Here is a 27,438-nt window from a genome sequence, read left to right on the forward strand (position 1 = left end):
TGTGTATTAGCTGAATACCAGCCTGGAAGGTGAGACCAACACACTTGAGCAAGATAAACAATTCAATGTAATTGTCAAATTTTGGGTGAAATTTACAAATTCTGTAGGAATAAGGGAGAGAAAGCAACAGAGATAGGCTGGTAGGACTTAATGGAGAGGAGGTGGTATTTATGCTAATGCATGAGCAAGGTTTAACTAGATAGGAGAACGGAGGAAACTTTGTGAGCAGATGTTCAGAGCCTAGAATCAGCATGGTATATTGTTAGGTAAGTAAATAAGTAATCCATATTGTAGTAGTGGTGGTGGTGATGGTGGTGGTGGTGATGGTGGTGATGGTGGTAGTGGTGATGGTGGTGGTGGTGGTGATGGTGGTGGTATTAGTAGGCAATACCAAACAACTGGATAGATTGAGACCAAATTAAGGATATTTAGAAAGTAGGTTTGCTGTAGTGGGGATGGAGAAAGCCATTGAACATTTTTGATCTGAGATAGATGATAGGATGCATTGTAGAACAGAGAAATAGCAGTGAACTTTGACATAGCCTCTTAGTTCTGTTTATATCCACTCTATTTGTTGGCAGTGAGATTATACAAAAGTTAATCTCCTTAACTCTGATCTCTTCATCCCTAAAGTAAGGAAAAGAATGTTTGCCCAGAGGGCGCCTGGGTGGCTCAGTTGGTTAAGCGACTGCCTTCGGCTCAGGTCATGATCCTGGAGTCCCTGGATCGAGTCCCGCATCAGGCTCCCTGCTCGGCAGGGAGTCTGCTTCTCCCTCTGACCCTCCCCACTCTCATGTGCTCTCTCTCATTCTCTCTCTCTCAAATAAATAAATAAAATCTTTAAAAAAAAAAAAAAAAAAAATGTTTGCCCAGATCTCTGGCTGTTGTTGTATAGATCAAGTTTTCATTATAAAACTTTCTACAAATGGAAAACATCAACGAGACTGGTGTTGATTGTAGTGTTGGTATGCAAAAGAGGTTTTCCGGTTCGAACTATTAGGTTAGATAGATTGTAATGGCAGATTATAGTGAGGAGGGCCTGGAATCAGTTATAATGATCTAGATCTAAGGTGATGAGAGCTTCTTCCTCTGTGATGTTGGCCCTGGGAATGGAGGGAAAGAAGTGGCATGTCAGTTAACATTCAGCCCCACAGAGTAACAACTCTACTTACAACGTATTGAATGCTTAGAAGGAAGCTCTGGATTTTATTATATTTACATAATATATTTATATAATATATTTCATGATTTTATGTGTCGAGATTTAGGGCAAGGCTCAGTTGGGTGATTCTTCTCAGTGTATTTACTAAGTACAGTTGGTGGCATTGAGCTGACAGATGAACTGGTTGAGAGGATCCAGGAGGCTTTATTCATATTATTGCAACTTAGTGGGATAGCTGGAAGATTGGGCCAGGTTGGGACTACATGTTGTCTCTTAGCATGGCAGTCTTAAGGTAGTTGACATTCATGTATGGCAGCTGGCTTCCACCAGAAAGAGTTCTGAGAGAACCAGGCAGGAGCTTCTTGGTCTTTTCTTTTCCCTTCCTTCCTTCCTTCCTTCCTCATGGTCTTTTCTGACCTAGCCTCCGAAGTCTCATAGCATTGCCTCGGTCACATTCTTCTGGTTATAAGTGAGTCATAAGGCTAGTCCAGATTCAAGAAGAGAGGAATTAGACTCCATTATGTGTTTGATGGTGAAGTGGTAAGGTCATGCTGTAGAAATACATGTGGGATGGGAGATACTGTGGTGGCCATCTTTGAAAAATGCGATCTGCCACATGAACCAAGTGAATGTGAGTGATGGAGGGCACCAGGGAGTCCATGATTGTTCCTGTGGTTTAATTCTTGGTGACCAGAACAATGGGATTAATGTTAACAGAGGCCGGGAAACTGCAAGTTTGATAAAGGTGAATAATTTGTTTTGTATGTGTTGTGTGTGAGATGATGATGGCATATCCTGGTGGAAATATATAAGTCAGAACTTGGAGGTAGGGAATTAAGTTTGGGAGATATAACAGAAACAGAGATGTAGGTTTAGGAGTTGTCATCATAACCATTGTAGTTAGTAAGATTGCAGTCTTCAGGGGATAGCATAAAAGACGAAAAGGACAGAGGACCAAGGACAGAGGCTTTTGAACAGCTGTAGTGGGTGGTTGAACGGTACAGTTGAAGGCATTCAAGTAAATGAAACAGGGAGACTAGGCAAGGCCCAGTGTCTGGTATCTCAGCCACTCCTAATCTGCTTTAAAAATCTCATGGTTGTCACTGTTGGCTTTTAACCAACCTGTTATGAGTTCTCAACTGTTGCTTCCAAACCAAGTGGTTCTTGGTCCCTTTGGAGACATTTCAGATCTGCGGAACAGAATGTTTTGCAGAGAACATCTTTACAATGTGTGTGGCTTCCTTTTGTTTGGTTTTTATTTTTAAAAGAAAATGTGTTTCTTTTGGATCCTTTGGAAAGCTTGTTATAAGCTCTTAAGTTATGAAAAAGTTATTTTTCATACAACTTTTTAAAAAGTTTGCAGAAAGAAATCTGGGCTTTCATGAAAATCCACTGAAATGGAGGCCAACTGCTGGCCACCTCTTGAACTACAGCTGTGTTAGGGAAGGAAGCACTTAAAGAGATTAATGGATAAATAACTGAAGAGTTAAACATGAGCCACATTGTTTGTATTGGTTTTTAATAAGATTATTCAAAATGTCTTCAAATGTAAACTGACTTCGCTATTAAACAATCATCTAAGAATAAATAGGAATGGGAGATGCTATTCTTTTTTTCTGGGAATTTTTTGAAAGTGACACTTGCACACATACACAATAGTATGTTGAATTAATTTTCTAAAATATGATTTTCTTATATGGTGCTTTCTGTTTAGAATTGGATGAAACATGCATACTCTCTTCAAAAAACATAAGTACGTGCCTAAGCATTTGATTGGAATGGTTAGGTGCATGCAAGTCATTACTCTAAACTCAAGTTTCTGATGAAATTTACATTTGCTTGTTTACCCTTTATAACCTTAGTATTTTAAGTTGTTCTTTCAGTGAAAATGAACAGAATCTTAAAGTAGGGTGTTAGGCCAGGGACTGTAGCTTTCATTTGTACAACCATGAATTAATCTTAACCATAAGGGGACTAAATTTTTGACTACAATTCTAAATGTAGAAGGGAGATTCGTGAATACTTAATATTGTCTTATTCTGCATATATTTGAATTGTTCTGCCTATTGAGATATAGCTTAACCTACAACTATTTATTGCAATAATTACAGTCATTTTCAATTATTGGCCTGAAAAAAATGAACTGCTGACATTTAGCAGTTTTTGTCATAAAATGCTAGTGCTAACTCATGGACGTCAACAATGATGGTAGACAGAAGTAATTTAAATATGTATTTAAAATTTCATCAGTTAATTACAGCTACTACAATATAAATTCAATAGAAGACTTCTTATGAACAATTGAATTATAATAATGAAAAAATAATTTCCTCTACTTCACTGGAGAACGAAAGACCAAGTCTCTAAAGAGTATGCGATTGAGCAAGAAATAAGTGTAGAATGTAATGTATGAGATTTGGGGAAAAAGTCATTCAACTGTTAATAAAATAAAATACAATCTTGTCTAAACCTTTATTCACATCTGCTTTGGCAAATGTGTCTAAATAAGACACCTTTTTATTTCTGAGTGTCCTATGAATTTTATTTAAAACATTAATAATTAAATAAAGAATAACTAAGTGATAATCCACTCTGGGAAGCCATATTTTTTCTTTATATAAAAAGGAAATCCTTTTGATTTCCCAGTTCTGTAGCAGATTGAAAGGATTTGTGGAAAATTAGGATGTTTTAATATTTAAATTCTAAATCTTGGTGTCTTTGGTTTTTGGCCCCTGAATTTTTATTTTTAAGCCCACTTCATAGTTGAGTCAGGTATTACCTTCTTTCTGGAACTTCAAATACTTGTTTTTAAAGTTCTCATAGTAATACTGAGTCATTTAGACGTAATAACAGAGGACTCTTGTTCTCAGTGAGTAACCTCTATCTCAGCTCTGTTAGTAAAGTCCCAAAGTTTTCAATATTAATTTTTCTCCTTGATCACAGGGAATGGTTATATTAAATATTAAGAGAACCGACAATCTAATCTGCCCTTCTAACCACTTTTTTTAATCCACTGTATCTTGCCCTTTCCCTGTGGCCTTCTTATTGGTAATTCAATTTAGATTTGGTCATTGTTGTTACTGCCTGTGCCTGCAGCTTAGGCTTCAAAATAGCCCCCTGATGTTTTAGCCGGCAGTAAACCTCAACAATATTTGATGGTGGTGAGGGAGGTTAAGATGACTTCTGTTGATATGTAGCTTTCTCACTGGATCTCATTTGGGCAAGTCATTTTTCAGGCTTAAAATTTCTCCATGCTTCAGGGTTATGTTACCTTTTTAAAATGTGCATGCACATGCACACAGCCTTCATGCCCATCTGTCACTGTTTAGTTTAATTGAAATAATAAACATGAACCTTGAAATAATAAACATAATACTTGACCAGAGAATGAATGAGTGCAGACTGTAGCTTATGAAATAATTGGAGATTGAGAAAATCTCTGAGTTAGGAAAAATAACCATACTGAAAGAGTTTGAGGAAATGAAGATAACATTTCTCAATTAACAATAATAATAAAACTAATCAGAACTCAACAAAAAATGGCTCTGGGTTACCATACTTAGGTGGATGGATGAAGCCATTGGAAAGCCACTTTGTAGTCAGGGAACCTGATTTACTGACACAAAATAGTCTAATGACCAATTAGTTCGGTATACGGCATATGTAATTTGATTTCAGTCTGCGGGTTTTTTGCTTATCTTAGAATACTTACCCACTATGAGTGAGATAGCTTTGTGGGTAGAAAATGGACTAATCTGCTTATGGAACAATAATTTGCTCCAGTGATTTGTTCAAGACAACACAAAGGCCTAAACAGCAGTGATGGTCTGCCCTGTTTATTTCTGTTACTTTTAGTAGAGGTTCAGGCCATAGCATTTAACATAGGACAAACAAAAACCAAAAAACATCCCCCACCCATGTCAGCCTTTTTTTTTTTTTTTTTGACACTGTTGAACAGGAGAATCAGAATGGTCTGATTCCTCCCACTCCACACCCTCAACCACCACCTCCCTCAGTGTTTAGAGGCAAGGATACCGAGGTTTATGAATTAGAGCTGAGTCATCTACCGGCCTTATTGACAAGAGGAAAGCCATTTAACCTCTCTAGGAGGAAGTGAGAGGGTTCAGCTTTCTCAGGTCTCTTTCAGCTCTGAGCGTCCTACTCATTGTATACTGCTGCTTTCTAGTTTCTGATTGGGAAAATCGGGATTGGGTGCATGAAAGATAGAGGGAAGCTGGATCATTTTTAGTAAACTTCCTTTAGAACTGATAAACCATCTCTTAGGAGTATTTTGTGGATTAATAACTTTCAGTGAGAGTTTCTTATGAAGAACCTTGAATCCCTTGTAAGAAAGTTATAATTAGTATGATATACTCAAGAGGCTAAAGACACTGTGTATTTTGTATTAAGTTGACATGGGAGTGAAGTAAAACAAACAATCCTTCAGACAAGGAGGAGGTCTGCTCTTTTAGTGGAAAGGCCCTTGCTAGCAAAAGCAGGATTGGAATTCCCCACAGTCGTGGTTGGTGATTGCACAGAGTTGGCACAGAGAACCAAGAACTGCTTCACTCAGGAACCTTTCCCTTTTCCTTGCTGACCTCTGGATGGTGTGATGAGGAACCAAAACAAACAACCAGAGTTGTTGCATTGTTCTTGGGAGCCCTGCATGGTTCCATTTTTACCTCTCAATTCCTTCATTATCATAAGGACCAGCAACTCAGGAGTTTTGAAATCACTTCCTTATAAAGTAATCTTTCCTTGCTGGGGAGTAGACAGAAGGTTCATTGACTAGTCAAAACTCTAGATTAGGCTATTGTGTTTTTATAGGCACAGTGCTTCACCATTGAGAAGCCTTAAAGTTCCAGCTCTCCTTTTCTTTTTTTTCTTTTTTTTTTTTTTTTAAGATTTTATTTATTTATCTGACAGAGAGAGACACAGCGAGAGAGAGAACACAAGCAGGGGGAGTGGGAGAGGGAGAAGCAGGCTTTCCACTGAGCAGGGAGCCCGATGCGGGGCTCGATCCCAGGACCCTGGGATCATGACCTGAGCCGAAGGCAGACGCTTAACGACTGAGCCACCCAGGCGCCCCATCCAGCCCTCCTTTTCTACACCCGTTGTTTGTTGTGTTTTGTTTTTTCCAATTATCTGTCTAACTGAAGGCACAGCTAATGTGCAGCTCCTGGCACCTACCCTAATTGTCCTTGTTTAATCATTCAATAAAAGATTTCTTGAACATAATAAAAGATTTCTTGAACATCTCCTGTGGGCCAGATGCTGTGTTAGAAACGCTCTGTTTGACCATTGAGAGTATGATATGATAGGCAGGAGAGTTGCTGTGAACCTAGGGAAAATTACTAGGATCTGAATTTGAAACATTTAACTCTGTAGAACTAAGAGGGGCATGTGAGGACCTGAACAAAGGACTAAGGCCATGATGGGCTCAGTGTTTTGGGGGACATTCTTATCAGGAGCTTTGGGTACTTACATAATTTAGAGTCTTTGCTTTCTTTATTTGGAACAGCAACCCAGGTAATAATGTCTCATTGAATTTCAAAGCAATTTTGTAATTATCTTTTTTTCATTCTTAAACACTAAGAAATCAAGTGATTGGTCCATAGCCCCACAACTAGTTAGTAAACGGAACTGGCACTAGGATCCAATGTTTTTTGAAACTGCTTCAGAGATTCGCAGTCCAACAAAAGCTTATCCATTACCTGTTATATATAAGAAATTGTGATGGGTGGGCCTCATAGAAAAAATACTGCTAAGACTTGGTTCTTGTTCTTAGAGGAACTTCGAGCCCAGCATTCTAATCTTTGGGATTAGAGAAGTAAACTAGATAATTTTCAAGGCAGAAATGAAAGGACCAAGAAAACGTTCCACGTACTGAGCTTTTCTGTCCCAGGTGACGGGAAGAAAAATCAATGCCGCCTGCTGGCTCTAATGCAGTGGCACCTGTTGTCGTTGGAAAGCACTTTTGTTCGTACTTTCTTCTCCAGTTACTATACCCCTCTTTGTCAAGCTGGTTTTTTAGAATGGCACTCTTAACAGAGTTGCCGAGTTATAGGTTGTTCATTTATTCAACAGGTATTTGTTGAGTTCCTGATTGGGTGGCAGGCCCTGTTACAAGGTGCTGGGATGAGAGAAGTGGATAGGACAGAAAGTGTCCCTGCATCATGGAGTTTATATAACTCCATGTTTATAAAGGACATTTAGAGAATAATAAGAAACTATCAGATAGTAATATGTAATCTGACGTGATAAAGTTTGGTGGTAAGGAAAAATCTTTCTTTCCTTTATGCTAAAGTAAGCCACGGCTTGAAGGACAATCAGCAGCAGCTTTCTGGGAAGAGCTTTCCAAGCAGTAAGATGAAGCTGAAGGAGATTGTCCAAATATGTAGGACTTTGAGAGTCCCAGGATAAGGATTCTGGATTTTCTACTCCCTGGATATATATATATATTTTTTTTTTCTGAGAGTCTCCAACCAAATGGATATAAAAATTAGTATGTATGGATCCCAGAAGGTAGCTTTAAGATCATCAACAAATAAGGTACATATGTGTGTGTTATGGAGTTGTATAGAAGAGGGCAGAGGAGCTAGATAGGACATCTGAGCAACTACATGAATGTGTAAAATAAATGGAGATAAAGTTTTTGTTCCCAGAAAGTGTACTATATCTCTCCACGCTCTTTTTTATTCTCCTCTTGACTCTTTTCTTTTTTTTTTTTTTAAAGATTTTATTTATTTATTCGACAGAGAGAGAGACAGCGAGAGAGGGAACACAAGCAGGGGGAGTGGGAGAGGGAGAAGCAGGCTCTCCGCAGAGCAGGGAGCCCAATGCAGGGCTCCATCCCAGGAGTCTGGGATCATGACCTGAGCCGAAGGCAGATGCTTAACCGACTGAGCCACCCAGGCACCCCACTCTTGACTCTTTTCTTACTGGTACTTGGAATCTTAGATCCATTTGCTCAGTATCATCAGTGGATGATTTTTGGCTAGTGCATGGAATATTTAAAGCATGTAGCTTGTGAAAGCAAAACCTTCTTTCTACATTGTGGGTAATTTTTCTCTTCTAAACCAAAACAGTATGCTGCCTCATGGGTAGGGGTGTAGCCCCGCCGTCCCACTCCAGTTCAAAGTCAAGTCTGACTTGTTTTTTATGTTGTAGGCAGCTAAAGCTTTGCTTTACAAAACTTTGAACTTGGGTGACTGAGAAAACTGGAATTCCTCATAACAGCATTAATATGGTAGACATTTAGAGATGATTCTTAAATTATCAGATTATCTTTCTTCTACTTTCCCTCACTTTTGTTTGTTTGGTTCTTTGTTTTAATGTAACTAGGTATATGTTTTTCAGGTTCCTCTGTTTTCATCTGTATGAAGGAATCAAAGTCTTTGTTTTGGATATCAGACCAGACCCAATTATTCCCCCTTTGGTTGCTTGTGTGTCATTTACTCTGATGTGATATGCACTGTTTTAGGGTTCTAAGTGTCCTAGTCTCAAGAGCCAGGCTCAGAGTGTTATTTTTTGAAATTATTGTTCATGGCTGTTTTCACTCAGATGATGATGGCGATGACTGATGATGTTAAGTTTGAGTAAACATGCATCATTGGCTTTGTATCAGGATTGGGGACAAATTCTGGTTTTGACCCCCAAAACAAATTCTTTTTTTTTTTTTTTGCATTATTTAGAATTATTTAAATTGTTAGCAAATGAAAAATAAGGAAAGTGAAATAAGGAACATGGTAGCGTCAAAGTTTATTAACAATCAGCGAATAAATAGCTTTATTTTCATTGATACTCATTTTTCTCAAGCCAGTAACTTATTTAGTTGAATGAATTTTCATTTGGAGTTGCTCTTATACCTGGCAAAATGAAAGTCTGTGTTTATGGGAAAAGAAAATGATTTTCTTCCTTATTGTGCCCTTAGTGATAACAGCTTGGTAAATAAATTATTATTTGGGAAATGAAGATATTGTCAAAGGCTTAACCTTTACTCAGTTGAGGTTACACATAGTTTCCTGGCAATTGAGTCTTGATAATTTTCTGGGAATTGTGTTTTGTGTATTGGATTTTAAATGTACTTTGCACTTAAAATGTGAAATTAGGGCACCTGGGTGACTCAGTGGTTAAGCGTCTGCCTTCAGTCAGGTCATGATTCTGGGGTCCTGGGATTGAGCCCCACATCAGGCTCCCTGCTCAGCAGGGAGCCTGCTTCTTCTTCTCCCTCTGCCTGCCGCTCTCCCTGCTTGTGCTTTCTTGCTCTCTGTCAAATAAATAAATAAGTAAAGTAAAGTAAAATAAAATAAAATAAAATGTGAAATAAGTTGCTTTGTGTTTGCAGTGAAATAATTTCTTTAGGCCAGTGGTGAGTCATTCAGTTAATGTAGGAAAGTTTATTAACTTTCATAAATGTTCCTAATGTTCCCAGTTGGCCAAGGGAATTGGAATACTTCCAGAATGAGTGAGACACAATTCACATCAAGTCAGTTACAAGTAGATAGTTATCCTCTGAGTGGTTTTTCTGTGGGATGTTTTAATTCTCCAGTTAGCTTTCCATCCGTATCACTCAGTTTGTTTAAAAGCTACTCTAACCCCTACCCTAATGGTATTTGTTCAGGGATTGAAATCAATCTGAAGGATAACCTGAATAAAATGATTAGGAAGGTGAATTTCTTAAAACCAATATACTCTGGTAATACATTCCCAAGCCACAGGAACATGCTTTCTGAATTATGTGTAATTTGGAATTTTTATTCTATTCTCCCTTTCCTAGGGCACAGCATAGTGCCAAGCAAACTACTAGATACTTAATAGATCTTTTTTCCAAATGAATGAATGACATGCACTGAAGCAAAGAATAGAGAGTTGATAGTATATCTGTCATGAGCAGATCGGGCCAAATGTGGAACAGAATCTAGGACAAACACCTTTAAGTAATGCCTTTTTATTAAGCAAAGGCTTTGGAGCCAGTCTGCATTTTAATTCTCCCTCTGTTACAAACTTTATAATGTTGGGGAAATTATTTAATTTCCCTTTTTTTAAATTTGATTTTAAAAAATTATCATTAAAGATTTGAACATATTGGTAAGTCTAGTGAACACTATAATCAATAGTTGTATTGCTGGAGGAAGACTGTTCCAGGTAGAGAGAAGATCAGGTTCCAAAGTCTTGAGAGGCATGGACTTAGGGTATTTAAGGAAGAGCAGGTAAACCATTTGTGACCAGAGTGGAATAAGGAAAGGAGTTGTAGAAGATAAGATCAGAGAAGTAATGAGGACTAGATACTATAAGATGTAGTAAAGACTTTGGCTTTTATTCTGACTAAAACAGGAAGCCACTGGAGGGTTTGTGAAAAGAGGAGTATTATGATCTGGCCTTTTAAAAGGATTACTTTGGGGCACCTGGGTGATTCAGTCTGTTAAGCAGTTAAGCATCTGCCTTTGGCTCAGGTCTTGATCCTGGGATTGAGCCCCACATCGGGCTCCCTGCTCAGTGGGGAGCCTGCTTCTCCTTCTCTCTCTGCTGCTCCACCTGCTTGTGCTCTCTCTCTCTGTGTCAAATAAATAGATAAAATCTTAAAAAAAAAAAAAAAAAAGGATTACTTTGCTGTATTGAAAGTAGATTATAATAGTAAAAGCGGACAGACCAGTTAGGAGGTTACAATATTATTGTAATTCAAGAAAGAGATGATGATGGCTTGAAGAGTGGTGGAGATAGTAAACAGTGATCTGAATCTGGATGTAATTTGAAGGTAGAACAGACAGGATATATTGATTGATTGGATTTGGTATTTGAGAGAAAGGATAATTCAAAAATTTTTGGCCTAAGATATATCTTTCGTATGCTACGATGGGGGAAGACTGTGGGCAGAGTAGATTTTTAGAGGAAGGCCATCAGTTTAGTCTGGGGTATGTTGAGTTTGAGGTGTCTAATAGCACATTGAGACTGTGGTCTGGGTCTACTTAACTTTGCAAAAGCATATTCTTTAGAATTTCTTTTTGTGAGGATCTCTGGGAGGCCGACTTATTGTTTGTCTCAAATTGTCTTTATCTTACCTCCACTTTTTAATGTAGTTTAACTGGGTATAGAATTCTGGTTAACAGTTATTTTCTTTCAGTGCTTTGAAGATACTATGTCTTTTATTATTGTCAGTGAGAAACTTATCTTTGTTATAAATGGTTTACTTTGTAAGGTATCCTATTTTTTCTTTCATCTCTTGTGTCTTCTAAGGTTTTCTCTTAATCACAATTTCATTGTGATATGTCTAGGTATGGATTTATTTACTTGGAGTGGATACTTGGAATATACTTTGAATCTGAGGCCTTGTGACTCTGTTCAATTCTGAAAATTTTCTAGATATTTCTTTGAGATTTTTCTCCTAGACATTTTATTCCTGCTTTCTGTAACCCCTCTTAGATTATATTGGTTTCTCTCAAGTTATTGTATGTGTGTATGTACACACATACACACACATATACATGTGTGCACATATATATTTTGTATTTTTGTCTTCTTTCTCTGTATTTTGGGTATGTTTCCCAGAAAGCTGTTATCTGAGATGCTAATTCCCTAGAATTTATCTTATCTGTTACTTTTTTTTAATTTTGAAAGTAGATTTTTATTTCCAGTGTTTCCAATATCTTTCTTTTCTTTTTTTTTTTAGAGATTTTATTTATTTAGAGAGATAGAGCGTGCATGTGCAAATGTGAGCTGGGGGAGGGGCAGAGGGAGAGGGAGAGAGAATCTCAAGCAGACTCTGCACTGAGCCTGACTCCGGGCTCCATCTCACGACCCTGAGATCATTACCTGAGCTGAAATCAAGAGTCAGATGCTTAACCAACTAAGCCACCCAGGCCCCCCCCAACCCTGTTTTTCATAATTTCGTCCTCTTTTTGAATAGAAGTTATTCCTTATCTCTTGAGTATTGTAAACCGTTATTTTAAGGTCTTTGTCAGACTGCTCCATAAAATTAAGTTTCATATGGAGTGACTTTATGTTCGAATTATTGCTTTTTAAGATAGTTTTTCTTAATATAAAACATCTCTGTGTTTTGAATTTTGATTTGCTGAGTATATGATTAGGAGTCTTTTTGGTTTCTATTTATTCTCCTTTGGCTCATTCCCCTCTATCAGAGAAACTAGATTAGATAGTGGGCATTTTGGGTCTCCCACCCAAAGTAAAACTGGGAATATTACAGATCTGGTCACCAAGCTAGTAGTCAGCCTGGTTTGCGGTTTCCCTGGGCCCATGACTTTTCCTACTGCTGCAGCCTCTGGGAGTAGCCCTTTTCCAGCTTCCTTTCATGGGAGAGGAAGCCCCTGAAATTTCCCATTTCCTGGGAGTGAGGTAAGTTACCCTTCAGGAACTAACTTCCTGGACATCATTGCTGCTTCTAGTGCTGTAACCCAGCAGATACCTGGTATCAGCATTCTTGCTACTTTGCATTTCTATTCTGTTTTACCCAGATAATTATCTTGTTTTTGAGCTCAGTTGGCTTTGGGGTTCTATTTACATAGTTTGGTTATTATTAATGTGTGTTGGGTCATGGCTTGTCAAAATGTAAACCAACTGTTCCATTTTTATCAGTTCTGTTAAAACTCTTTAAAGCTTGCTTTTCTCATAATAATAGATAATTATTTTATATTTTTTAAGATTTTATTTCTTTAAGTAATCTCTATATCCAAAGTGGGGCTCAAACTTACAACCCCAAGATCAAGAGTCGCATGCTCCGCTGACTGAGCCAGCCAGGCACCCCAGTAATAGATAATAATTTTAGAAAACAACCTGATAAGAACGTATTAAACACTTCATCAGGATAAACTCATTTAATCCTCCCCAAAACTTTGATTTTATAGAAGAGGAAAGTGAGAAATGGAGAGGTTTCATAACTTGTCCTGGATCACACCACTAATAGGTGACAGAGCAAGGATTCTAAACGAATTAACTTGGCTCTGTAGTCTATCCTCCTAACCACTATCATGTACTCTTCCACCTATCAGTTGGGGAAAATCATACCTTTTCACAGACTTGTTTGTTGCAAAGTAAGATAAGATGTGAAAAGTCTAGTGTTGTAGCTGATGCATAATAGACATTCAGTGAATGTTTCTTTTTCTTTCCTTAGTGGCAGGCAAATATATTTTCAGTATGATAATTTAAACAAAACTTGTAAGTTTATTTTGTTTAAAATATAGCATGTTTCATTTTAGTAAGAAGGGTAGGAATTCTATTATTGGACTAATTTTCTTGTGTGGCTATGGGGGCAGGACTGGCCTGGGAGAGATGCAGAACTAGGAAGCTAGGGAATCAGAGAAATAGGGTCCAGTGCAAAGTCCAAATTGAAAACTAGACAACTGGGGCACCTGGGTGGCTCAGTTGATAAGCATCTGCCTTCCGCTCAGGTCATGATCCCAGGGTCCAGGGATTGAGCCCCACACTGGGCTCCCTGCTCAGCGGGAAACCTGCTTCTCCCTCTCACACTCCCCCTGCTTGTGTTCCCTCTCTCGCTGTGTCTCTCTCTGTCAAATAAATAAATAAAATCTTTAAAAAACAAACAAAGAAAGCCAGACAACTGAAGGGTTCTGCAGAAAAGCCCTCATGATCCTAGGGAATTCCAGAGCAGAGGACCATGTGGACTAGATGGGAGGAGCTGGTGCCTTGACGGTTTCCCAGAGCTCCTGAGGTTCCTGGATCCTTGGCAGTGGGCCAGAGAGGGTTCTGGCGAGGGCATTTTGCCAGCCTTTTCCTCGTTGAGTACTCTCTAACCTTTGTTTTCAAATTCCCCAAATTAACAAGGAGCATTTAGTCTTAGTATATAACACTTAAGGGAATAAATAGGCCTGGTTAACTATTTATAATTACAATAGCCAAGAATCTAAATTAGGGAATTGCCTCTGGGGCCTTAAACTGTTTCCTCAGTCATCTCATCTCCTGCTCCCTCAAGACCACACATGTGGGCCCTCCACCATTCTGCCTGCACATCCTCCAAGTCCAGTCCAGAATCCACCCTGTCCATGGCACCATACTGACCCCCTGTACACCTTGTGCCTAGTAGTTCCTTGAAGTACATTAGAGGCTATGAGAAAGGAAAGGTCCTTGTGAGATATAATATTTGGAGGCAGTTTTACTAATTTTTATGAATGGGTAAGTGCGGAGATCATAAAGAAATGCTTAGTTGGGAATATGGAGGGAGTGTGTATGCACGTGCGTGTATGTGTGTGTGGCGCGTGTGTTAGAATGGGAACCAGCGAAGTGCACAACCTTACTATAACAGAGTCTGTAGAAATGTGGAAAAAATTTTAAGGTTAGAATCAAGCTGGAATATTTGATTAAGATGGAAAAGGAATTAGATCAAGATTTGTTAACAGTCACGAGCCCTTGTAAGTTCAGGCAAGGAAGGATGATGCATGGTGAGGTGGCCTGCTCTTGTCTCAGACCTGCCTGCCCTTTTCAGATTGGTTGGTTTTGCTAGAACTTCTGTGTGCCAGGTCAGGGAGGCTCAGGAGAGGCTCACAGACAGTGTTGAGGAGCATTACTGAGCTAGTATTTATTGTACTCGTGTTTCAGTGCACTTGAAAGGAAAATAAGGAAATAGGAAAATACCTCTTATCTCTTACAGTTCCTTTTCCTCCTTAGTTTTTCTATACAGTGAATCCCTACAGGAGACTTGACCTTAGACCAGCATTTTCTATAAGCCAGTCTTACATTGCCAATGGTCCTTTGGTCCCTCTCCCTTTGGAGGAGAGTAGGTAAATGAAATCTACATGTAATCTTAGATCAAGTAGTTTTTACTTTATTCACCTCTGTGACTCCAGTTTTTTTGGATGATTAGATCACAAAAGATGACTTTTGCTTTGATTTTCTTTTTTTTTCTTTTCCCTGCTCACCCACTGTGGAGTACATTAACCCAGACATACTTAAAAGACTGTGAAGAATGAGCAAAGGAAGACCATAATCTGTAACTGTAATCATCAGCACTTAACAGCTCTGGGAAATTTGGATTTCAGCTTTTGATTGGGTAACTGTGGGAGGATTATACCAAGCTGGCAATGTTAATAATAAACTAGAAAATGATTCCATAAAATTCAAGGCATTTATCTTAATTTTTTTTTTTTAAGATTTTATTTATTTATTTGACAGAGAGAGACACAGCGAGAGAGGGAACACAAGCAGGGGGAGTGTGAGAGGGAGAAGCAGGCTTCCCGCTGAGCAGGGAGCCTGATGCGGGGCTTGATCCCAGGACCTTGAGATCACGACCCAGCCAAAGGCAGATGCTCAACGACTGAGCCATCCAGGCGCCCCATCTTAATTTTTAAAAGATATAAATCCAGTGATGGGAAGTAACTTCAGTTCTTATAAAAGTACGGGAGGATTGCTTTTATTATGAAAATGTCAAACATTACATGAATGGATTATTTTTATTATGAGGAGTTTCAAATGTAAATTTTAAACATATATAATATATTGACATATAAAGCATATAAAAATTTAAAACATATATGTATATAAAAGTAGAGAGAATAATGAAACGAACCACCTTTACCCATCACTCAGATCCAACATTTATCAGAGTTTTGCCACTCTTGCTTCATCTGTACTTTTCATTATGGCTTACTGAAGTGTTATAAAGTACATTCCTGAGTGGTAATTTTCACTCCTCTACACTTCAGTGTGCATCTCTAAACAATATGGACATTGGTTCCGTGTTCATAATGCCCCTGACACATCCTATAAATAATTCCTTGATGTCCTATAATCTGTAGTACATTTTTAGGCCCATGTCAAACTTTTAAAAACTTCTGCTTTAGAGTAGTATTATTTACATATATTTTGTTTTATGCAAGACATAAACAACTAATTGTTTGTTGCTGTTTGGAATATTTAATTAGAAACTGAAGTTGTCTATCTGATATCAAACTAGAATAAAGAAAAAAAATCCCACATGTGTTTCTAAGAGGTCTAATTCTCACTGCAAATTAGAAATCAGTTATCTTGGGGAACCTGGGTGGCTCAGTCGGTTAAGCATCTTCCTTCAGCTCAGGTCATGATCCTGGGGTCCTGCTTCTTCCTCTCCCCCCCCGCTCCTGCTCTCTCTCGCTATCTCTCTCTCTCAAATAAATAAATAAAATCTTTGGGGAAAAAATCAGTTATCTTTCTACAGAATATCTTCCTCAATGTAAAAAAATTTTTTTCTTTGGACTTCATCCCTTTATTTTCATGTATTTTTAAATCCAATTACAATCCTCCTAAAATAATTGTCTGTCTACCACTGAATATACTATTTCTTAAGATAATGTTATATAATCGGATAAGGCATAAAGTTAAAAAATTGGGGGGGCACCTGGGTGGCTCAAGTCAGTTAAGCATCTGACTTCAGCTCAGGTCATAATCTCAGGGTCCTGGGATCAAGCCTTGCATCGGGCTCCCTGCTCAGTGGGGAATCTGCTTCTCCCTCTGCCTCTCCCCCTGCTTGTGTGCTCTTTCTCTCTCTGTCTCTGAAATAAATAAATAAGATCTTTAAAAAAATTTTTTTTAAATAAAATGTTCTTAAGCACTCTAGAATAACAGTATAATAGAGCAGAATCTCACTAACAGCAGTGTCCACATAACCTCAAAATATTTATGCCAACTTGCTTTATTAATTCTCCATAGGATCTGGTTGAAAATTTTGTGGTGGGCCACATTTTGAAAGACATGAAAATTATTATTAAAATGTATCTTAAAAAATATACCTTAATATGTGTTTTCTCTGAATATAAATAATCTTTATAAATGTAGAACATAAATTATATTAAAGTTATATTCTCTTTTTGGAAGTCTTGAGTTTTGCAGTATAGATTATCTGTAAGAGTTTCATTAACATCGGAAGATCAGAACATTTTGACTGTGGGTGTAAGCCATGGTATCAAAGTTTATTTTGTAGACAAGACACATGCTTTATATGCTTTTGTAAGAAGTGGAATCTTTAATAGCTTCAAATCTTAAGACCCATAATAAAGAGGAAAATAAGTGAAAAGTAGAAAGGGAGACAATTTTTAGTTTCCCTCCTTCCAAATATAAGAATATTTATTCTTTTCTAACAGTGTTGATGTGTATCAATAGTTTGTACTTTTACTTTTAGGTGCCTGATTATTCCAAATGTTTGCTTTATATATGCCTTTTAGGTGCCCCAATGTGAGTCTGCAAAAGCTACCGGAACAGTGGTTATGGAATGTTTTAGAGGAAATTAAATGCAGTGATCCTTCATCTAAACTCTGTGCTACAAGGCGCAGTGCTGGAATTCCTTTCTACATACAGGTACTAATCCGTGGGACATAGCTGTTTGTCTTTTGATAATTTGTTTTATTTGTCTTTTGACAATCCCCTTGACATGTGAGTAAGCATACTGCATAAGGGACAGTTCTGTCTTTTAAGTACTGTAGCATTTGTGGCTTTGTTGTATGTGTGGACGGTGTGTTCCCGTGACAGATCTGTTCTTGGAACAAACCCTCCACGAGGTCAGTCTTGTAATGTGAACAGAGGGTGGTATAGATTTCCGCCTGGGTATTAAGTAGGCAGACATCACTGTGGCACATTCACTGCTCACTTCGAGGAAGTGTACATGTTACCTTTTTCTTTTTGAATTAGAAAAAATAGTCTTCCTGTTACTTCAAGACCCTTAAGACTCTTCTCTGTAAGCAACCAGTAGTAACAGTTTCTTTTGAATCTTTCCATAAAATGTCTGTGCACAAAATAATTTTAATCTATTCTAATAGTAGCTAACATTTGTAAGTAGTTATTTCACATATATTATCTTATTTAATCCGTCCTCAAGCCCTATGAGATGCGTCCTGTGATCATCCATATATTGTAGATGTAGAAACTGAGGCTTAGGAAAGTCAAGTAACTTGCCAAAAGCCCCAGAGATTGTGTGAGCAGAGCTAAGACTTGAAGCTCAGACAGCCTGACTGAATGGGTATGTGTTTTTTTAATACAGAAGAAAGCATATTATACATACTGTTTTTCCCTTGCTTTTTTTCACTTAACATTATACCTTGAAGATCACCACATATCAGCACATCCAGATATTGCTAGTTGATAGGAAAATATTTTATTTCCACAGTGTTGAAATTAAGAGGCGGTCACCCTCATGAATGCAATGAATAAAAACCAGAGTCCTCACAATACTAAATCAGACCCCAATCTGGAAGGTCTTTATTTAATATTAGTAAGATATAGTCCAGGAATGGGGGTGGTCTAATAAAAGCAATGAAAATAAGTGAAATGACGTCTTTTTTTTAGTGCCCCTACCTGCATTTTTTCCTTCTTTCTTATTCCTTCCCCAAATTTCCAATGTCATCATTGTGTGATGACAGTGGGCACCACTTGCAGAGGTTGTTGATTTGATACAGAGATCATGGAGGTAGTTCTGCTGGATGGATTTTGGTGACCTTCAGAAATGAACTCTCTGATCCGACCCATTCCACATCAGTTTGGTTCATCTCCTGCCTGTAATTCATTCTGACCTAGCATGTTTTTGCCTCATTCATCTGTCTGAGGACAAATGTTAACATGATAGCAAGGTCTAGTTGCAGGTTTGTGCCGTGTGCTTATTGCACCTCTGGTTCCCATCCATTACTAAATATTGGTCATAGTGACAGAACAATGAGGACATGCACTTTCTTAGCCCATCCTTGGGAAGAGTGTCATAACTATGCCCACAGCTCTTGATGGAACAAAAGCCATGGTTCCAAGGAGACATTTCAGTAATTGCATATAACTTTCTTATTTATGTTAGTTGAGTAAAATCTAAATTATTAGAAAAATCTGCTCAGAGATATCCCATTCCTCATAGCATAACTTACCAATAAGTTATGTTCTCATGGAATCCTTTCCTTAGTGTTAACTATGGAGAAAAACTGCCCTACTTAGTAGTTTATGAACTTACCTTTTGTGCAGACAGATATGAAATTTTTTTGAGTGGTCATTAGAAAAATAGTATATATGTTTTTTGAGCATAAATACACTATGGTAAATTTTTCTTTTAAACTTACCTATTTTGGGTGTTCCTCTTTTATGGATTATAAAAGCTTCCGAAGAACTGAGTAGCTTGAAACTTGCATTCTTGGGAGCTAGTAGCTATGTACAAATGAAATAATCCCTGCTACTCCTAGTTCTACACAACCACTAATCTATTTTCTGTTTCTATAGATTTGCCTATTCTGGACATTTCATATAAATGGAATCATATAATGTGCAGCCTTCGTGTCTGGCTTCTTTCACTTAGCATGTTTCAAAATCCATCCATGTTGTAGCACATATCAGTACTTCATTCCTTTTTATTGCCTCAGGTAGTTTGATATCCTATTTTTATGTTTACTGTGTATTAGCAAAATATTAGACACCAAGTAAATGAGCAGCTCTTGAAAACCCAAATATAGGCTGGAGTTTGTAGTATTTTCTTTTGCTCCGTGGAGTTTCCAGTGCTACAATTTGATAGTCCTCCAGGTAGAGACTCTTCAGTAAAGAATTAAATAACTGATCAATCTCTAGGGAGTTTCCAAATCCTTGCTAGAAATTTAATCCACAGGTTTTTTGTTTTTTAAGTAGAGAGAATTTTCTTGTTGGTAAATTTGTTATAAAAACTGACTTGCTTATTGTATCTGAGACCTGCCACCTAGTTATGGTCCTAAAAGAGTTATCAACAAGAGCCATCTCTCAACCTCTTAGAATTCTATAGTTAACAAGCAAACCTGGAAATGACTAGAGGTTCCATGATATCACCATCACCAAATTTTTCAGATGAAGAATCCCAGGGATGGCGAGGTTAAGCTACTTGCCCAGGGCCACATGGCTTAATTAACTTACTTGATACCACATGTTTTTATAGGGGGATTTTGCATTTTGGGATTGATTCTGGGAAGTAGCAAATAGGTATATGTAAAATCAGAGCCCCATTGATTTTTGCCTTGTTTTTCTGTAGGCGCTATTGGCATCTGAACCTAAGAAAGGCAAAATGGATTTGTTGAAAATAACAATGAAAGAGTTAATCACATTGGCTGGGCCTACAGATGACTCACAGAGCACAGTCTCCAAGGTAATAATGGAAATATACAAAGCCTGCTAGGAAGGCAGTGATTTTAAATCTTTGCTGTACCAAAAAGATACGGAATTCTTGAAAATAGGGCAGGTATTTGAAGCTTGATCTGGATATTTTGTTTGTTTTGTTTTGTTGGCCTTTCCTGTCCGTAAAATAAATCATTGCTTTAGTTGATATATATTAACCAAAATGAACTATTTTTAAACTCTTGTGAAAACATCCAATTTAGATGTTTTATAATACTGCTCTTGAATCTAAAATTTTTTAAATGAATGTGCAATCACTTTAAAATTTCACATGTGCTTCTTTGAGTTGATACACATTTTGTAATTCAGTAGCTGATCTTTCCCTAAAATGAAGTGTCTAACTTTTGGTATATTCATTTTTTAATTTTAGCTAATATTTAGTCTCTTTTAGTCACTGCTGCACCTGGGTTAAGTGCGTGAGTGTATGTGTGTGTGTGTGTGCGTGTGTGTGTGTGTATGAGTGAGAAGTTGGGATAAGTAATCCTCGTAGCTCCACTCCACTCCATAATAGCAAATACCTTCAAGAACATCTTGTCTAGGCTTTCTCAGTAAATGCTTTATAGTAAGACTTTCCTGCCCAACTGTAGGACTCCCAGGCTAGGTCAGGGAACAGAAGAGCTGATGCGTCAATCAAGTACCATACAAACGTACATGATTTTATTTCAGAGTCTGTGGGAGGTGTCAAAGGGGAGCCCATGGGCCAGAGTGTGACTAGTGGAAAAAGATGGGGTTTATTAGCATATGGCACTTTCTGGCTTGTGACTATAATATGTGAAGTTTCCTTATTTATCTCAAACTTTTAAAGTGTCACTAATCACCTTTCAGAAATGATCGGTTTTAGATTTTATTCCAGCAAAATGTGAAAAATATAATTTGGTTTCATTTTCCTAGACTCTTACTTAAAGTGCTATTTTTTATGAGAACATCTAAAAATAATGGAGTTTGATTTTAGGGTGTTGGATAATTATTGTCCTACTCTGCTTCAAGATCATTCATGGCATTTTAGTGATAATTTTTATTAAATTGGTAAAACTTAAAATTTTGTCTCTGACCAGTCTTCTAGGCATTAGTTGATAATTTGTTTTCCTTCTCCCCTTTTGTGGTATATTTCTTATTATTTTTATTAGGTATCTGTGAAACATTTCAGCATATAAAAATGTACAGTGAACGATGAGCATCTATGAAACCAATTCCAACCTGAAGAAGTAAAACATTGCTGATAGAATTATATGCACTGTGGGCTCCTTGGCATCCTGTGCCCCTTTTTTCCCCCTCAGCTATAATCACTAATCCAAGTTTTTCTGTGCACGTTTTTCATTATGACTTTTTTTTGAAAACATAAATGGTATTATCCATACATCTTTTTATAGTTTGGGTGTTTACAATAAACATTATTTTCAAGGTGAGTGAGGTTAAGTTTTTTTTTAAGATTTATTTATTTATCTGTTTATGTATTTATTAATTTATTTATTTTAGAGAGTGTGAGCAGGGAGAGGGACATGGGGGAGGGAGAGGGAAAGGGAGAGAGAATCTGAGGCCGACTCTGTGCTGAGCATGGAGCCTGTTGCAGGGCTCGATCCCACGACCACAGATCATGACCTGAGCCAAAACCAAAAGTCAGACATTTGACTGAGCCACCCAGGTGCCCCAAGTTCATTGTAATTTCTGAATGGTGTTTCATTGTACATGGTTTCTGCCTTTCTGCTTCATGTGAAATGGCACTTCCCAGTTTTATTTCACATTTCTCTGATACCTGGCTAGCTTTAACATTTTTTCATGTTTCATTTTTAGTCTTCTGGATTACTTCTGTGAATTGCCCATTTAAAGACTTTTTAGCTGCCTTTAACTTGGTTGTCTTTGTCTCGTGGGAGTTGGGGTTTTGGCTGTTTTAAAATGATTTTCCTGGGGCACCTGGGTGGCGCAGTCGGTTAAGCATCTGCCTTCGGCTCAGGTCATGATTTCAGGGTCCTAAGATCAAGCCCTGCATTGGGCTCACTGCTCAGGGGGGCATCTGCTTCTCCATCTCCCTCTGCACCCCCACCCCCTGCTCCTGCTCTGTCTCTCAAATAAATAAATTTTAAAAATCTTTAAAAAAATGATTTTCCTGATAACAATATTCCTTTTTGGTTATTTGAGTTACACATACCTTCTCCCAATCTATAGTTTCTCCTTTCACTTTGGTTTTGCATGGAAGTTTTAAATTTTAATCAAGTGGAGTATGTCAGCTTTTTTTTTATGGTTTGTGCATTTGGATCTTGTTTAAAATACCCCAAGGTCAGAACGATATTTTATATTTTCTTTTCAAAGTTTTAGAGTTTTACTTCTTACATTTCTGTCTTTACACCACCTGTAATTTGTGTGTAAAATAAGACAAAAATATTATTTTCCATTTGGATAATGAATATACAAGCATTTTTGATATAGGATATCCTTTCCCCTTGATTTATAACACCCTTCTATCTTTCATGTACTGTTTTTTTTAATATGCGTATCTGTTTGTGTGCTCTATTTTATTGGTCTGTTAGTCTATCCCTGAGCCAAAGTCACTGTTTTAATTACTATCTTTTTAATAAGTTTTGGTATCTGGTAGGGTGAATCTCCCTTTTTTTCCTTTGGAATTATCTTGGCTATATTTATTCATTGCATTTCCATGTAAGTTACAGAATCAGCTTGTTAAGTTCAACAAAACTCCTTTTTGAATTTTGGTTGGAATTTAAATTTATTGATTTGGGAAAAATGACTTTGCGCTGAATATAAGCACAACAATAACCAAAAAAATTAATTGCATTTATACACACCAGCAACATACAGTATAATCTTTAAAATACCATTTACAATAGCTAGAAAAACTATAAAATATGTAGAATTAAATTTCACAAAAGATCTATAGGACTTTTATAGAAAATTATTTTTAAAAATAATGAAAGACATACAAGAAGATCTGAATAAATGGAGAAAAAAGCCATGCTCATGGACTGGAAGATTCAATATAAAAAAAGAAGTCATGTCAACAATTGCTATACTACAAGTAATGACTTACATGTGAATTCTTTTGGATTTTCTTTATGGATAATCATATCCTCAGTGAATAATGCTAAATATGTTTTACCTTTCTAATTCTTATTCATAGAACATTTTTCTTATTCTGCTGGCTGGAACTTGTAGTATGGTTTGTATAGAAATGGAGATAGCAGGTGGCCTTGTGTTGTTTCTGATATTTGCTGTAGGTTTGAATCTATCTTATATCTCATTGAGGAAATCAAATTTTATTGAATGCTTTCAAGTGTCTTTTGAGATGTTTCTTTTTAGAATTTGCAAATATGACTATATTGATTTTTCATACAGTACCATCTTTGCATACAGACCAAAGCCACAACTTTGACATGTTGAAATTTTTTTTACACATTGCTAGATTCACTGAAAAGTTTTTTAAAAACATTTTTTACATATTTTCCCTGGATTCATAAGTGAGATTGGCCTGTGGTTTTCCTTTTTCATGCTGTACCTTGTCCTTATTTTTTATGTAAAATTTTTATTGAATTGTAACACTACAAAGACATATATAAATCATGTGTGCACCACAGTAAAGTTTCACGAGGTGAACACACTTGTGTGTAGCAAGAGAAAGAACATTTTAGTACCTGAAAGCCTCCTCATGCTTCCTTCTCATCAGTACCTTTTCCCTAAGGGTAACCACTAGCCTAACTTTAACACCTTAGTTTTAGTTTTACCTGTTTTTTAAAAAATTTTAAATAAATGAAACCATACATTATATACTCTTTTGATGTGGTTTATTTTGACCAATGTTATGTTTATGGTATCCATCCAAATTGTGATTTATTTATTTTCATTGCTATATAATATTACATAACTTTTTCATTCTTCTGTTGATGAACATTAGGGTAGTTTTTTAATTTGGGTTATTAAGAATAGTACTTTTACAAACATTCTGGTACATGCCTAATGGTGAACATATATGTACATTTCTTTTCAGTAAATACCTAGGAGTGGTTATTGGGTATGTTGTATATTAGGCTTTAGTAGATTTTACCGTTTTCCCAAAGTAGTTGTCCTTACCTTATATTTATAGCCAGGCTATGCTAAACTGATAAAATAAATTTGGAAGTCTTTTCTTCTCTAAATAGTTTATGTAAATTGGGATTATCTATTCTTTGAATATTTGGTAGCATTCATACATAAAATCATGTGCGTCTATTTTTTTGGTAATTGTTGTAGTTATTAGGTTGGGCTTGTTTTTTTTTGTTTTGTTTTTGGTCTCTGGGTAGGATTTTTATCTATTGATTTCCTTTATGTAATGCTAACATCTATCTAGCTTTTTAATTTCTCTTTGAATTTGTTTTGATAAATTCTATTTCCTGGGAAATTGTTCATTTTTACTTAATTTTTCAAATTGATTAGAGTAGTGTTGTTCATAGTAGTATTTTTGCTTTATTTTCTGATGTATCTGTAGTAATGTCATACTCATGATACTGCTTATTTTCTTCTCTCTTTTCTTGGTTAGTCAGAGGTTTGTTTCTATTTCAAAGTATCAACCCTGGGTTTTGTTAATGGTCTTGTTTATGTCATTGCTTTTTTCAAATTTTCTGCTCTTTTAAATTTTCTTTCTCTGTTTTGAATTTATTGTTCTTTCTCTGTTGTCTTAATTGGACACTTAGCATATCTTTTTAGTCTTTTTTTAAATAGAAGCATGTAAGGCATGCATTTCTTTTAAGTTCTACTTATAGTGCATCTCACAAATGTTGGTGTGTAGCATCTTGGTTGTTATTCAGCTCTAAATATTAAAAAAAATTTTTCTTTGACCAGTGTTTTTAAAAAGTATCAGTTTTAAACATATTTAAAGAAATCAGTTTCTAACTTAATTCCACTGTAATCAGAGCATAGTCTGTAAGATTTTAATTATTCGGTATTTGTTGAGATTTTATTTGTGGCTAGGTTTGAAGTCATTTTTATTTTTTTATTTTTTTTATTTTTTTATTTTTTTTAAAGATTTTATTTATTTATTTGACAGAGAGAGACATAGTGAGAGCAGGAACACAAGCAGGGGGAGTGGGAGAGGGAGAAGCAGGCTTCCCGCGGAGCAGGGAGCCCGATGTGGGACTTGATCCCAGGACCCCGGAATCATGACCTGAGCCGAAGGCAGACGCTTAACGACTGAGCCACCCAGGCGCCCTGAAGTCATTTTTAAAAATAAATGTTTCATGTGTACTCGAAAAGAACACGTTGTCTCTACTTGTTAGGTGCAGGATTCTGCTTATGTCCATTGGATCAAGCTTTTTTTATTGCATTGTTCAAATCTTACTTTAAATTAAATTGATTTATCAGATAATAGTTATTTTATTAAAATCTGCTCTTTCATTTGTGGATTGTCTATTCTTGTAATTCAGTAATTTTTTTTTTTTTATTTTGTGATTAACTACAAGATCTGTACAAATTTAGAATTACCATGGTATTCAACCCACAACTAATTTTCAGATTTTTATTCTAGGTTCATGCTTTAAATATCCTTAGAGCCTTGTTCAGAGATACACGTCTGGGAGAAAATATTATTCCGTATGTTGCTGACGGAGCTAAAGCTGCAATTCTAGGCTTTACATCACCAGTCTGGGCAGTAAGTGCTTTTGCCATTTTTATTCATTGACTTAATTATACATCTGAGTAGGTTTTAATAAACTACTTTTTATCTTTTTTTGTTGGCTTTTTAGCCATACCTCTTTGTTTTCTTATTTAAGTGATTGCTTTAGAGGTTTTAGCATATATCTTTAGCATCACAGTCAACCCTCAAGTGGTATTGTATCTCTTCAGTTGAAGTATAAGACTTTATAAGAACCTAACAATATATACTTCCATTTCTCACCTCCCAATTTTTGTGCTTTTTTTTTTTTTTAAAGATTTTATTTACTTATCTGAGAGAGAGAGGGAGATCACAAGCAGGCGGGAGGGGTAGAGGGAGAAGCAGACTCCCCACTGAGCAGGGAGTCTGGGACTTGATCCCAAGAACCCAGCCGAAGGCAGATGTTTAACGACTGAGCCACCCAGGCGCCCCAATCTTTGTGCTTTTATTACACATTTTACTTTTATGTGCATTATAAACCCATACTACATTGTTACTATTTTTGTTTAAACTGTCATTTATTTCTTTTTTAAAATTTACCATTTTAACCATTTGAAAATGTATAGTTCAAGGGCATGAAGTACATTTGCAGTGTTGTGCGGTCATCCCCGCTATCCGTTTTCAGAGCTTTTTCATCATTCTAAACATGAGCTCTGTATCTGTTGAGCAGTCACTCCTCCTCTCTCTCTTCCCTCTGCCCATGGTAACCTCTGTTCTACTTTCCAGACTCTATGAATTTGCCTATTGTAGGTACCTCATAAGTGAAATCATAGGATGTTAGGCTTTTTGTATCTGATTATTTCACTTAACATAGTGTTTTCAAGATAGTGTGTGTCATAATTCCATTCCTTTTTAAGGCTGAATGATACTCCATTGTGCTTATGTTTGACATTCTGTTTACCCATTCATCTGTTGATAGGCATTTAGATTGTTTCTTTTTGGCTACTGTGAATAATGCTGTAACGAACATTGTTATACAGTTACTGAGTTTCTGATTTCAATTCTTTTGTGTATATCATATGGTAATTCTATGTTTAACACCTTGAGAAACGGCTAAACTGTATTCCGCAGTGGCAGTGCCATTTTATACTTTTATCAGCAATGCACAAGAGTTCCATTTTCCTTACATCCTTGCCAACACTTATTTTCTCTTCTGTTTTTTTTGTTTTTTGTTTTTTGATGATAATAGCCATCCTAATGGGTGTGAAGTAGTATCTCATTCTGGCTTTGATTTGCATTTCCCTGCTGGTCAATGATGTTGAGCTAGAAGCAGAACAACTCTTAGTATTTTTTTTTTTTTTTTAAAGGTTTTATTTATTTATTTGACAGAGAGAGACACAGTGAGAGCAGGATCACAAGCAGGGGGAGAGGGAGAGGGAGAAACAGGCTTCCCGCTGAGCAGGGAGCCTGACGCGGGGCTCGATCCCAGGACCCTGGGATCATGACCCGAGCCGAAGGCAGACGCCTAACGACTGAGCCACCCAGGCGCCCCTAACTCTTAGTATTTTAATATGTCTTTCTTTCGGATGCTGTGGGC

The 27,438-nt window shown here is 36.9% G+C and overlaps 1 protein-coding gene across 2 annotated transcripts in view; it reads left to right on the forward strand.

Annotated features, from left to right (window-relative positions):
* Positions 1 to 27,438, forward strand: part of THADA (THADA armadillo repeat containing) — a 320,063-nt gene that overhangs the window by 59,032 nt on the left and 233,593 nt on the right. For both annotated transcript variants that reach the window (XM_078056617.1, XM_078056616.1), the window contains 3 exons: positions 17,329 to 17,461; positions 20,127 to 20,240; positions 25,776 to 25,898. In XM_078056617.1, the coding sequence (XP_077912743.1) occupies positions 17,329 to 17,461; positions 20,127 to 20,240; positions 25,776 to 25,898 (370 nt within the window). The remainder of the gene's footprint in view (positions 1 to 17,328; positions 17,462 to 20,126; positions 20,241 to 25,775; positions 25,899 to 27,438) is intronic.

The sequence above is a fragment of the Halichoerus grypus genome, chromosome 10, assembly GCF_964656455.1.
Source record: "Halichoerus grypus chromosome 10, mHalGry1.hap1.1, whole genome shotgun sequence".
In the NCBI taxonomy this organism is placed as follows: Eukaryota; Metazoa; Chordata; class Mammalia; order Carnivora; family Phocidae; genus Halichoerus; species Halichoerus grypus.